The sequence below is a fragment of the Suricata suricatta genome, chromosome 5, assembly GCF_006229205.1.
Source record: "Suricata suricatta isolate VVHF042 chromosome 5, meerkat_22Aug2017_6uvM2_HiC, whole genome shotgun sequence".
Taxonomy (NCBI): Eukaryota; Metazoa; Chordata; class Mammalia; order Carnivora; family Herpestidae; genus Suricata; species Suricata suricatta.
The window spans coordinates 148,745,855-148,760,103 of NC_043704.1; the positions used below are offsets into that span (position 1 = coordinate 148,745,855).

The window sequence follows — 14,249 nt, forward strand, 5'->3', positions numbered from 1 at the left end:
AACTTACGACCCCAATATCAAGAGTTGCATGCTCTATCAACGAAGCCAGCCAGGCGTCCCTGAAATGATGTAATTTTAAATATGACTTTTTTCATGTTTTTATATATTAGCTTTCACTTAGTCGCATTAAACCATACTCTTTCCTTACTCAGTTCATTCATTTGAGCGCCTGCCTTTAGGTGCCAGGCTTTTGATCTAAGTCTTCAAGTAGAGTTATCATTCGGCTTAGGTCACACTATTGAGTTGTCAATGGGAGAGCAGTATCTTCAAGCAGAGGTCAAGATTAAATCGTTGGATTAAAAATGATTTTAAAACATGCCAAAGGTTATGGAACAAAAAACATGACTGAGAAGAATTCAATGTTTCAAAGGCCTTTTCTTAGAGATCAGTGATGGTACCGACACCTGCAGACACAGCTCTGTGACTGTGTGGATGGCACTCCTGATAAATCTTTTCTCCTCAGACGCACTTGAAAAACTTATGAGAATACCACCAAGACAGGACCTTCAAAATATTTTTGAAAACCTAGTTGGGGCTAAATGACTTGTCACACGATGAGACAGAAAAACAACTGATCTACAGGGTTAATTTTTTCAAGTCATGTTATGTACAGTTTTATTGCCAGTTTATGCACAACGGTAAGCATAGAACTATAAATACACAATGTAATTAACAGTAGAAAACAAAATTGTTACGGGAAAGGGGCGGGGACATAGAGAAACTAGTTTCCTGCGGCTAGAACAGAACCGAGGGGAAAGCCTATGACATACCATCCATCCAGTACTCTTGTCTTAAATTCTTTACATACATTTCTACATGTTTTTCAGTTAAACAAAGAAAGTACAGATAACTTTGTAACAAGAGCAAATGGCTTCCCTAATAGCTATTTGCCTTTCCAGTCAAATTCACTTTATGTTAGGATTAAAAAAAAAGTCAAGATGAGAAATCATTAGTGTCCTGGTTCTAAATGATGTAATTTGCCTTTCACCAAACTGGTAATTTTTGAAAGTCGGCTGCAGGAAAAGAACAGGTGTAGCAAAAGGTGATTAAAAAAACTTGTTAAAATGTAACAGAAAATCACCCTTGAAGTAGTTTTCCGAAAGACACTGTAGGCAGCAGCTCAGTTAAAAAGCATTAGCCCTGAAGAGGTAGAGAATTTGAGTCCATTACACAGAGATGATCGCCTTGTGCCGTCTTTTCTCTCTCATCAGGATCAATGTTTTCAAGTAAGACAAGTTCATGGTAAAAGGAAACCAGGTTCCACCGTTTAAAGAAAAGGTGCTGGTTGACTCCCGCGTGTCAATAAGAAGTGTGTTGATAAATGAGAAACAGAAGACGGTCAAGGACACACATGCACTTGATTTTCTTTTCTCTTTCCATTATCAAGTTTATTCATAAGTGAATTTGATATTAATAAATACGAAAAAAGCATCATTCACAACAAAGAGAAACAAACCAAAAACCCTGCAATAAAACCTTCTATTTTCATAGGTCTCAGGAAAACAACAGGCAGAAGATTTGGTGCAGCTTCTTAACGGTCGTAGAGGGGGCGTGGTTTAAATACAGCCGGCAAGACCCCCCACCGCGCCGCAGTGTCCGTGTCACAGAACTGGCTGACTCTGTAGCGCGCTCTCGCTCTCTCACTCGCTCGCTCTCACTCTCTCTGAGGTCTCGGTTTTAAACTCTAGATCACCCCGAAGAAGTTGCAACTCATGACACGATCACCAGCACATCGACGGAGCCCAGCTGTGGTTCAAATTCGTCCTGCTTTGTTTCACATCATTTCAGTATTTCTAGCACAGGACATGATACACAACAAAACTCCAAGTAGCAATAAAAATATTAATCTGCATTTGAATAGAGGCAAAAAAAAAGTTTTAGACTGTTCAACTTTTAAAGCTTTAAGCATTCCTCTTTAACCAGCATTTAAAAAAATTTATACAATCATAACACTGGCAAAGGTTAATGGGAAGACAGAGAAGTACAAACGTGAAATGATGAATTCGATTAAAAATTACTTTGTATTGATCAACTGATGTTAATACTGCTTCTTCTTGGATTTGGAATAACTATCATAAAAGTTACATGCAGACTGAGGAGAGCCCTCTGTTACAGAAAATACAAAACAAAACAAAAAAACTAAAACCAGGAAAAGATGGGAAGTTCCAAAAGATGTGTTTGAATATTTCCTTTCACTGACGGGGGTGGTCAGTCTGTCCTTTCTCTGAGAGGCCCGGTGCGCTTCAGTTGGCTTCACTAACTTTGTCCAGAAACATCGGTGGCGGAGTCGGCTCCCCCAGAGCCTGTCTGTGCGCGTTTGATGTAAAGATTCAGTAGCTTCATCTGCAGATTCAAGCCAAACACAAGTCACTGAGCAAGCTGCTCTCCTTATAGCGGGTGCTCATTAAGGCGTTTTTATACGTATTGGCAGCTTAGAGAGAGAGTGCAGGGGCGCCTGGCTGGCTCAGCTGGTGCAGCATGTGACCTGAGCTCAGGGTCGGGAGTTTGAGTCCCACATTGGGTGTGAGATTGCTTAAAAATAAAATCTTAAAAAATAAATAAAAAGAGATTTTAGATTAAGGTATGCCCAAGTTATGGTTGATAATTAAGAATTACCAAAACAAAACTTTCAAGTCTCCATCTGTTCATGACTGAGTGTTCTCTTTGTTCATTTACTTAAGTAATTGCTACACCCAGCATGGGGCTTGAACTCAGGACCCCAAGATCAAGAGTTGCTGCTCTACCAGATGGAGCCAGCCAGGCGCCCCTGATGACTGAGTACTCTAACATGCCTTTTCAAAAAATGTAGTAATAGCATGTGAAACCTACAGGAAACTGAGAAAAAAGAAGTCTCATTAAGACAATACGGACCAACACTTGACCACTATGTGCTCTACAATACACCACCTACCTCACGTGGTCTCTATCTCAACGGCATTTTATGGAGGAGGAATCAAGATATAAAACATGCAGGTCATTGCCTAAAGTCACAGAGGTAGGTAGGAAGTGGGCCAGGGTACAAAGTTAGGCACTTAGGTTCCAGGACTAAAGGTCTTAAACAACCATAACACTGCCCTCCAAGGATGTTCTTGATTTGTGTCCCTTTGAAGTCTTTCCTTGATGAGATCATAATTTTATAAAGTCTTAATCAATGCATACACAATTTTGTATTCTACTTAAAAAATTTTTTTAATGTTTACTTATTTTTGAGAGAGAGACAGAATGCAAGTGGGGGAGGGGCAGAGAGAGGAAGACACATGATCAGAAGCAGGCTCCAGGCTCTGAGCTGTCAGCCTAAAGCCTGAGGCGGGGCTCGAACTCACGAACCATGAGATCGTGACCTGAGCCGAAGTCGGACGCTTAACTGACTGGGCCACCCAGGCTCTCCTCTACTTTTTTTCATCTAACAGTCATTTCCAAGTGCCTTTTCAGCCTCGTTCTAGTTCTCATGTGCGACATCAACTGGCTGCCTCGGATTCTGACGAAGTGCTTAACTTTGAACCTTCTACAGACACCTCTGCCCTGTCAGGACGCAGCCTGAGCTTATCACCAAAGCTGAGATTGTTTCTCTGTGAGAACCACTGTGCCGGGGCACCCGGGGGGCTCGGTTGGTAGAGCATGTAGGGCTCTTGATGTCAGGGTTGTGAATTCAAGTCCCATGTTCAGCACAGAGTTTACTTAAAAAAAAAAAAAAAAAAGGAAAAAGAAGATTGTGCTGTTCATGGTTTGCTTTTTTAACATTAACCCATTAATCCAAGGGCTTTTAATCCAATGTCCATGGGATTCAGGCACTCACAGCATCCTCTGAAACAATGTGTACAATTTTCTGTATTTATTTATTTTTCTTGGGATGAGATAGTGCCCAATGTCAAGGTGGTATGTAACTCAGAAGGAGTTGGGAACTACCATCGTCTGTAACTCACCTAGGCATTCAATAGAAGGTGCATGCGGGAGCTTTACAGGTATTTTCTCTACCTTTTTGCTATTTTAAAAATAAATTTGGTGATAGTAATGAAAATTGCTAGGGTTTTGGGAAACTCTTAAAATGAGGGTGTCTCCTGCTAAGGGTTCATAAGCAACAATCCAAGAATCATCACCCCACTGAATAAATTTCAATGTTTGATAGTATCAAAAACATGAAGGTAACAAGACTTTTTTTTTTAGTCTTTAAAAAAGTTTTTTTAAGCTTATTTATTTCAGCAATCTCTATACCCAACATGGGGCGCACGAAGCAACCTTGAGATCAAGGTCATGTGCCCACTGACCCAGCCGGCAGGCGCCCCTGCCTGTCAAGTCTACGGAGAGCGTATTCCTGACTATAGCGCTCACCGGGGACACTTCAGAAATACTCCCCATTTTGGGAGACATACAGTAACCCATGAATATACAACCATGGGGTGTTCTTAAACAGTCCTTGGGGATCACGATCTGGGCGTGCAAGTTGGAAAGGCGTCAGCAGAAAACACACCCTACCGAGCTGGCTTCCCCCCAGAGACCAGCGGGAAAACGGAAGCGGCTGCGATTCTGACGGCAGGAGGGAGGAGCTAGAGGCTCGAAGCCACACACAAATCCACCCTTTCACACAGCAAAGAACTCAAGAACTCCATCTTGAGACGCGTCCCGCCGCCGCTTACTTTGCTGCCGGTGAGCTGACTGAGGTGTGGCTTCAGCTCGTCGCCAATCACCGCGTGGACGGCCACCAGGCAGAAGACGCAAGCTTTCCGCACGCTGCTCTCCGAGTTGTCATAGCCCTGCGGAGGGGAGTCCCTGTTAGCACTGAGCAAGTCCCCTCCGGACGGACAGGAGCCGGGGCCCAGAGATGGGTCGGGGTGCACCGCGGAGAAGCGGCCTTTCCCGCCTGCCCAGGCCCCTCGCTCCACGGCCGGCCTTCAGGGTCTGCCTCAGTGGCCTGAAGGGAGCCCTCTGCCCACCCGCCCTGCGAAGTCTCCAGATGGGCCTTGCTCAGCGGCAAGGAGCCCGAGAGAGCACCGCTGCTGAAAATGACGCGAGCTGGAGCGAACCTGGGCCCGGCAGCCAGGGCCCTCCTACAACGCAGGCTGAATTAAGCTCCACGTCGCCCCACCCCCGCCATCACTCTAAGTTATTCACCCACCAGAACATTCGGTCAGGAGCCACTGTATGTATGATACACACATACTATGTTCATTCTGTTCTCAGTGCCAAAGGACAGACAAATAAAGAGATCTGGGTCTTACCTTCAAGTACCTCACAATTTAGTGGGCAACATTAGACTCAGAACAGAGTCAAAGATGCACAAAAAAATGAATAATTCTCTTCAGGAGGGGTATACACTATGTAATTCTAGTCATTAAAATTACATTAGAGAATACAATTCCCTGGATGGAAAAGTTAACAATTTATGATTAAGCAAAGCATGTTAAAAACATCCCATCAGTAAAATGTTTATGTGGATGGGTCTGCATGCATAGCAAAAACCACATCACATTTTTGACTGTAAATTAGTGTAACCATTTTTTTAATAAGTTTTTTTTAATGTTTTATTTATTTTTGATACAGAGAGAGACAGAGCATGAGAGGGGGAGGGGCAGAGAGGGAGGGAGACACACAGAACCGGAAGCAGGCTCCAGGCTCTGAGCTAGATGTCAGCACAGAGCCTGATGCAGGGCTCGAACCCACAAACGTGAGATCTGACCTGAGCTGAAGTCAAAGGCTTAACTGACTGAGCCACCCAGGCGCCCCTGTAACCATTTTTTTTTTAAACATTTATTTTTGAGGGACAGAGAAAGACAGATTATGAGCAGGGGAGGGGCAGAGAGAGAGGGACACACAGAATCGGAAGCAGACTCCAGGCGCTGGGCTGCCAGCACAGAACCCGACGCGGGACTCAAACCCACAGACTGTGAGATCGTGACCTGAGCTGAAGTCGGACACTCAACCAACTAAACCACCCAGGTGCCCCTAGTGTAACCATTTTGGAGAGAAATTTGGCAACACGTAGGAATTCTACTCCAAGATATATACATATAAGCAGAAGAAGGAATTAAAAAGAAGTTCACTGCAATCTTTATATTAAAAAAAGGGAAAATCCACAAATTCATCAAAAGACGAATGGATAAACCAACTGCAGGGCTCACATACATGGAAATTACTTAGCCACAAAACAGGAATGAAGTTCCAGTACGTGCTATAACACGATAAGCCCTATGAACATTATGCTGAATGAAATAAGCCGCCACAACGGGACAAATACCACGTGACTCTATTTACATGAAGAACCCAGAAAGCAGAAGAGAGAAGCAGAATAGAGGTTACCAGGGGCCAAGGGGACGGGACCGGGGAATTATGAGTTAATGGGGACAGAGGTCCCACTGGGGACGAGGAACTGTGTTCTGGAGATGGACAGCTGTGACGGCCGCACCTGGCACGCACGTCCATAATGCCGTTGAGTCGCACACTTAAAGATGGCTAAGCGGTGAACTGTAGGTTACGTATATATTTAATACACACACATACAAAGAGTTAGTTATGGAAAGTCTCTGCTCTGAACGTCCAGGACGGGAGGAAGGCTTTGTTACGCCGCTGGTGCCTAGAAAGTGCGTAAAATAACCGAATCCCAAATGCACTACAGCGTATTCCTCGAGGCTTGGTTTCCTACCTGTATCAAGCCTGGCATAATCTCCGGCAAGAGCAGGTTCAGGGTGTCCTTGGACACTCTCTCTATCACTTTTGTCTGCATCTTGATGGCGGCCAGGTTGATGGGGTAGTCCGCGGTCTGGATGATGGGGCAGAGCACTTTGACGCACTGCTCCGGGCTGATGGACGTGGCCAGCACTGACGCCGCCTCCTCGGCGGATCTCACCACCTGCAACAAAGAGGACCTGAGGCTGGGACCGCATGTTAGAAACAGGCATGTCCTGGAAGTACAGCCTTCGGGACACAGGAAACACCACAGCATGTCTACAATGAAAAACAAGTTTTAAAAAATGTTTATTTTTGAGAGAGAAAGAGAAGGAGTGGGGGAGATGCAGAGGAAGAGGGAGACGAAAAATTCAAAGCAGGCTCTGAGCTGCACAGAACCTGACGTGGGACTTGAACTCATGAACTGTGAGATCATGACCTGAGCCGAAGCTGGACGCTGAACCCACTGAGCCACCCAGGCGCCCCAGGTACCTACAATTTGCTTTGAAAACACTATAATAAACAAACACAAATAAGTGAGAGTACAGATAAAACAGAATTGGCAAAATGCAACTTGGAAGCCAGAAGGGAGGAGACAGGGAGGGAGAGGGAGAGCATGAATCCCAAGCAGGCTCTGTGTTCTCAGAATGGAGCCCAACAACGGGGCTTGAAGCCATGAACTGTGAGATCACGACCAGAGCCAAAGTCAAGAGTTAGATGCTCAACTGACTAGGCCACCAGGCGCCCCGGCTCACGCCCTTTCGAAATTGTGCTGCGGCCTAGCTGTGCGGGGCGGCGGAGGCTCTGTTTCCCTAGACTATAACGTGCACGGCGCCCTCGACAGCAGCCTTGCCGAGACCCTGCTCGTCACCAATACCCTCAACTCCAGGGGCGCCTGGGTTCTTTCCATCCATTATGACAGAATACAATTAAACAGAAAATCTCATTAGTAGGTTATCAAGGTAACATGCTCTTCCTCTTTCTGTTCATAATGATTTTTCTTCTCTGTACTGGACCCCGGGAGAAAAGACACCGATTCTGCAACGAAGAGAAGAAATGGTTGTCTATTTTAGTAGAATTGGTCATTTCTAAAGATGGTCTTGAGACCATGTCAAAGTTATTGCTTCTGATTCTACTTTAGTAGTTTCTCACTTAGTCTGAATCTGAGAGAGGTTCTAGGAAAGGGACAGCGGCAAATACACTGGTAGACCCTGGGCTAATTTTAGTTGTTAACACCTTAAGAATGTTGATTTTATCTTTTGTAAAAATAGGGATTCTGGTCTTACTTGGGTCAGAGGGTAGATAACCAAACCACAAATACTAGGTTTTTAAACCTTCAGCAAGATGCTAGTTCCTTCCACTAGTGCTAAACACCAGCTGAATTAAAAAATAAAAAATCTGAATAAAAATCCATATAGATTTAAAAGTTAGAGGAGTCACTCTCTTACAGGACTCACAGTCATATCTTTTGAAAAGTCAATTACTGGGAGAATTCGAATTTCTTCAAATATTCATCAATATTTGAAGAATATTCACCTCTTTTTTTAAGTTATCTCTACACCCAATGTGGGGCTCAAACGTCTGGTCCTGAGATCAAGAGCTGCCTGTTCTACTGACTGAACCAGCCAGGTACCCCTGCGTCCTCACCAACACTTTTGTTTTTAAGTTTATTTATTCATTTTGAGAGAGAGAATGCATGTGCATGTGAATGGGGGAGGGGCGGGGAGGGGAGAGAGAATCCCAAGCAGGCTCTGCACTGTGTCAGTGTGGAGCCCTACTCAGGGTGAACCCACGAACCTTGAGATCATGGCCTGAGCGGAAACCAAGAGTTGGACACTTAACTGACTGAGCCCCCCAGGCGCCCCATCTCACCAACACTTCTGACTGTCCTTCTTCCTAGTGTATATAAAGTGGCATCTCACTGTGGGTTTAGTTGTATTTTCCAAATGAGTACCAATAATGAGCATCTTTTCATGTGTTTATTGGCCATTTACATATCTTCTTTGGTGAGCAGTCTATTCAGGTCCTTTGCCCATTTTTAAATTGAGTTATTTCTTTTTGTTGAATTGTTAGAGCTCTTTATATATACATATATACATATATATATATTTTTTTACCTCATCAGACATATGATTTGCAAAAATTTTCTATGCTGTGGGTTGAATATTCCACTTTTTAAAATTTTTATTTCTTAATTTTTAAAAAACATTTATTATTGAGAAGCAGAGAGAGACGGAGCAATGAGCAGGGGAGGGGCAGAGAGAAGGGGAGACAGTTTCTGAAGCAGGCTTCTGGCCCTGAGATGTCAGCACAGAGCCCGACGCGGGGCTCCAACCCACAAACTGCGAGATCATGACTGAGCCATTTAGGCGCCCCTAAAGTTTTTTGTTTTTTTTTTTTAAACATTATTCTTTGTGATATTGCTTTTTAGTTTATTTAGTTTTTGAGTAATCCTATGCCCTATGTGGGGCTTGAACTCAGACCCTGAAAGAGTCTCATTGACCTATTGACTGTCCCAGCCAGATGCACCTGAAGCATAAAAGTATTTATTTCATTATTTTATTTTAGATATTTTTAAATGTTTGTTTATTTTTGAGAGAGAGAGAGAGAGGTAGACAGACAGACAGACAGAACATGAGCAGGGGAGGGACAGCGAGAGGGAGACAAAGAATCACAAGCAGGCTCCCAGCTCTGAGCTGCAGCACAGAGCCCATGAGGGACTTGAACTCACAAACTGTGAGATCATGACCCAAGCTGAAGTCAGACACTTTAACCGACTGAGCCGCCCAGGTGCCCCTACAAAGATTTACAATCATGCTCTCTTCTGGAAGTTTTAGTTTCAGCTCTTTCATTTGGCTTTGATCTAGCTTGTCTCACTGGTATTTTCTAACTTTTCTTTTTTGACTTCTTTTGCTTACGTCTTGGTCCTACCGGAGACACCTAATGCTACCGCTTGCTCTGGTGCTTTCTCTTAGAATTGCAGTCTGTCCCTGAAATTTCCCTTTTTAATTACGTCTGAGACTTAATAAAAATCCTCATGGTTATCTCATCAGTGTCACTGAAGGTGGTAGAAATATTGTGACTGAAAAGAGATGAGACAGGAGACAGAGACAAACCAAGAAACAGACTCTTAACTCTAGAGAACAAACTGATGGTCACCAGAGGGGCGGTGGGTGGGAGACAGGGGAAACAGGCTGGGGGTTAAGGCGGGCCCTCGTGATGAGCAGGAGAGTACACGGAAGTGCTGGATCCCGAGACTGTACACCTGAGACCCTGTACCCTGGGCTAGCTAACTAGAATGTAAATACACACTTAAAAAGCGGCCCCCTCCCATTTTTGTACACAACTAAATACATACATAGGTGAGACAGAGCTACAGGACTTTCAGAAAGCTATCCTCATTATTTTATTGAATAAACTTTTAACAGATACTTAGTTCTCAGAGGCAATTTATTACCATTTTAAAATCATGATTCTTATCTTCATTAGTTATCTCAAAAACCCAAATTCTTATTGTGAGTGGAAAGAGAAGGCTGGTGAATTCTAAGTACACAATACAAATGAAGGAGAAAGCGAAATCAAGATTATTTCCTAGAATTGGCTGATATTAGGGGAAAGGCCATGATATCACCGTAACTTATTTAAATTAAAAACAGGACTGCATCTCCATCAGCTATTACATGGGGCACCCAAGTTAAGTGTTCATTTGATTGAAATGATTGACATTCTTCAAGCAATGTTTGTATGTTTCATGCAATAACATCAGAGGGACCGAGAACAAAATAGTAACTTAGCCGTTAGGTGACTTACCTCCTTATGAGGATCTTTATGTGCTTCCAATGTTTTCATGACCGTCAGTTCTGCATAGTTTTTAAATCTGGCTGGCTGATGCCTTAGGATTTCTCTCAGAACCTTTAATGCCAGAGCTCTGATTGTGGGCTAAGAGGAAATATTTTACTGTTTTTAGTACCTTGAGTATACGTATACAGCATGTTACGTAATGAAGTTACCACGTCTCCAGCTGAAAACCTATGTCACACTTCAAAGACTGTAGGGGGTCAAGAACCAACAACATTCTATGAAAAAGGAAATTTTACTTCTGAACTAGTTTAAATATGCAAAATAAGTCCCCTCCTATAAAAATATTCCCAGCACCCTTTCATTTCTCCCATTGTCAGTTGTTCAACATCAACCGAGCTGTTGGTTTAGAAGAAAAACCCCACGTGATGAAAATGTCGCACAGGAAGAAGCAGTAAAAGAGGCCGATTTTCTCAGTTTCCCAGTCTGTGCAGCGCTTGATTAGCGGGCAAGGACAGGCGACCCAACAGGAAACCAGGCTGTTATTTACCCACTCGGCCACTTACCTCTTTATCCCCCAGGGTCTCAAGCAAGAGGAGTAGGATGGTTTTGAAGTGCTCGTCCCAAACGCTGAGACATTCTTCCTGTGTCAGCTTCATGAGCTCGTAGAGGGCGATTTTTCTTTCCTCTACACGTTCATTGTGGTTCGACAACTCCTTCAACAACTCTGCGACCAGGTCAGAATGGTCTAGGGAAAGATCTGTCAAGAGGACATAATATTAATTCTGTAACTCTTGTAAGTACGGGGATGACAGCTTTAGTTTTAAGGAAAAAAAAGGACGAATTTTCTTTTCCATTTAGTCATTCTGAACCCATCAATTATAGTTGAAAACTTTTTATAATAAAAATTCCATAGAGAAAATATATAATGGATCCCCATATATACCCATCACCTAGATTTAATAATTATCATTATTTACCATTAAATTATGAATATTTTACCATTCTTTTTTTTTTTTAATAATTTACCATTCTTACTTCATCTTCCTCTTTCCCCATTTTTGCAAAATATTTCTAGTAAAGGGCAAATATATCATTTTATCTTTCTGAATACCAGTATGCATTTCTATGATGTCATGCCAGGAGGCTCACAAGTTTGGGCATTCCATTTTTAGTGGTATCAATAATGACCAACGGGTTTCAGTGGTGACCACTTGATCCTACCATTGTGAAGTTCCCCTTCAATCTTTTTATTTTTTTGAGGGGGGTGGAGGGACAGACACAGAGAATAAGTAGGGGAGGGGCAGAGAGGATTTTAAGCAGGCTCCACACCCAGCAGAGAACCTGAAGTGAGGCTCGATCTCACGACTGTGAGAGATCATGACCTGACCTGAAATCAAGAACTGGACGCTCAACTGACTAAGCCACCCAGGATCCCGAAGAAAGATTACATTTTACTTAAGGGGATTCAGAAACCTGAGGAAAGGAAATTAAGCTGAACCACTGGAACAGATGAGTTCAACTAGAGTAAAACTAACAGGTGACAGGGGAGGAAAACTGCACTAAAATAATGACATTCACTGTTAAAAAGAAAAGTTTGCTGTGACAACTTCCATGGAATTACAATTAGAACACTAACAACATCATACATGGCGCATAAAACGTGATCACTGAACCTAAGAACCGGAGATAACCTGAGAAGCATGATCGCTAAGGTGAACCAGGCTGGGGTTTTGGAAGATGAAGGGGAAAACCGTCGGTAAAACCAGAGCAAGCCACAGAGAGAAGAAATCTGAGTTCAAAGATAATGCCGACACCCGAACTTGTCGAAGAAAACCATCCTCGATGACGCCCCCTCTGCTGCCCAGCGCTGGGACAGGCGGCCTCACGGAGCCGCTGCGGCGGGATCGGGGCGTCTCTATGAACCTCATCAGCGCCTTCCCGCACAGCTGTTATCAGATTTGCACGGAGGACCGTTCCAGCAAGAGTGTATTTTATTTCAGTTCAGTAAAGGGGAGCCACACACACAGAATGCTTTCCAGGGAATGCAGCTCTTTTCTCCATGAATCTAGGCTCCTAATTACACTAGGAAATAATTAGAAATGACTAAAATGGTCTGGACAGATGACTGACAGGAAAACCATTTTTGCCAAAAATGCACATTATTTTGTTACAAAACCGAACTATTCATATCATACAAATAAATGAGATAAGCCTCAAGTACTCAATTAATTAAGATAAAGTATAACCAACTGTAATTCCTCTTCTTAATTTTTTGTGTGTCTTTTATTTATTTTTGAGAGACAGAGAGAGACAGCGCGAGCAAGGGAGGGGCCGAGAGAGAAGGAGACACAGAATCTGAAGCAGGCTCCAGGCTTTGAGCTAGCTGTCAGCACAGAGCCCGACGCGGGGCCCGAACCCACGAATTGTGAGATCTGACCTGAGCCGAAGCCGGTCGCTTAACCAACTGAGCCACCCAGGCGCCCCTGTAATTCCTCTTTGACAGACAGGCATCAGGCTCAGGTGAAAAGATAAGGCTCTGGAGACCCACCAAACCTTTCCCTCTGACCCTTCGTGGGACAGAGGCACATTCTTAATTAGTGTGGAGGTGCTGTTTTCTTAGTAAAATGGGAAAAGAGCACCGACTTTGGGCTTGGAATACAATAAACTCACTAATATTGGTTTTCCTTGTGTCCTTACGACAAATATTGGCACAATTACAATTCTGATACTGCTAAAAAATATGGGATATTCTTTTCACTGGCAAACTTTGATATGAGTACTCCTTGAATAACAGAATCATCCTCACTAGCAGTAATATTCTGGAATTTTATGGTCTCTCGTAAACTCTACAAAGGTTATGTGGACATGAGTGGGGTTTCAGTTTTTTTTTGACATGTTAATCTTGATAAATTTATCACTAACGTATCTATCTGTAATGTGTACGGAATCATTTAAATAAGAGACATACTAAATAAGCCTCAGAATTTCAAAACAATTTCTTTTTATAGAAATTCTGACTTAAAAAAATAATTACCTCCTGCCAAAAGTTATGGATTTTAAGAACAAAAAAAGGAGGAGAAATTTTGCAATGGGGCAGACATGAAAGGAAAATCAAAAGAACAATGGAGGTTGAAAAATTTTTTAAAATGGGTAATGCTGGCAACGTTCACAATAAAATAATGTCGAACAAGGCCTTCCCCATCTCAAATTTAAAAATGACCATAGACAATAAAGGAAAATAACTCCTATAGGAAGCTTAGAGCAACTACTCTTTTGTTTAACTGACTGCTTATCCATTTGCAGAGCGTGTTTAATCGACGCCAGATGGCGGTCTTATGTTTCAGAAGCCAATCAAGTATCAGGCTGTGAAGAGATAATTTCCTCAAGTTCAAAAATATTCCACCCAGTTTAGATTTCAGTTATATAATTTCCAAAGATGTCTTCCCTTAACAAATGGAAAATATGTGGTCGTTAGTAAAGGAGAAGAGAATTAGACAAGATTAGTGGCTAATCTTGCTAAACTGTCTTAATTTTGGGTTTGTGATAATATTAACTCTCTTAACCTGAGCAGTTGGTAAAAACATAATTCTTCAGCCTCATAAATGAAGAGATTTTTCCATTCGTCAAAACTACAGATGACCAGGCCTGGGAACACAGGCTTCTGAGCAGCAGAAGCAGGGTTTTCGTACTGACCGTGTGAAGTATGGGATTTCAGAGCTCAGCCAGGGCAAGAAGGGGGTCCACACGGCCTGGTGACCACGTGAGACCTGCCAGAGCCCATGCAGAGT

General features: G+C 43.0%; 1 protein-coding gene across 1 annotated transcript in view; it reads right to left on the reverse strand.

The window, feature by feature from the left end:
- Window positions 1-584: 584 nt before the first annotated feature.
- Window positions 585-14,249, reverse strand: part of CLASP2 (cytoplasmic linker associated protein 2) — a 164,555-nt gene continuing 150,890 nt past the window's right edge. Inside the window, exons 38-42 of the mRNA XM_029938780.1 lie at window positions 11,025-11,218; window positions 10,471-10,599; window positions 6,638-6,844; window positions 4,635-4,751; window positions 585-2,343 (exon numbers count right to left, since the gene is read on the reverse strand). Coding sequence (XP_029794640.1) covers window positions 2,257-2,343; window positions 4,635-4,751; window positions 6,638-6,844; window positions 10,471-10,599; window positions 11,025-11,218 — 734 coding nt within the window. The 3' untranslated portion in view covers window positions 585-2,256. The remainder of the gene's footprint in view (window positions 2,344-4,634; window positions 4,752-6,637; window positions 6,845-10,470; window positions 10,600-11,024; window positions 11,219-14,249) is intronic.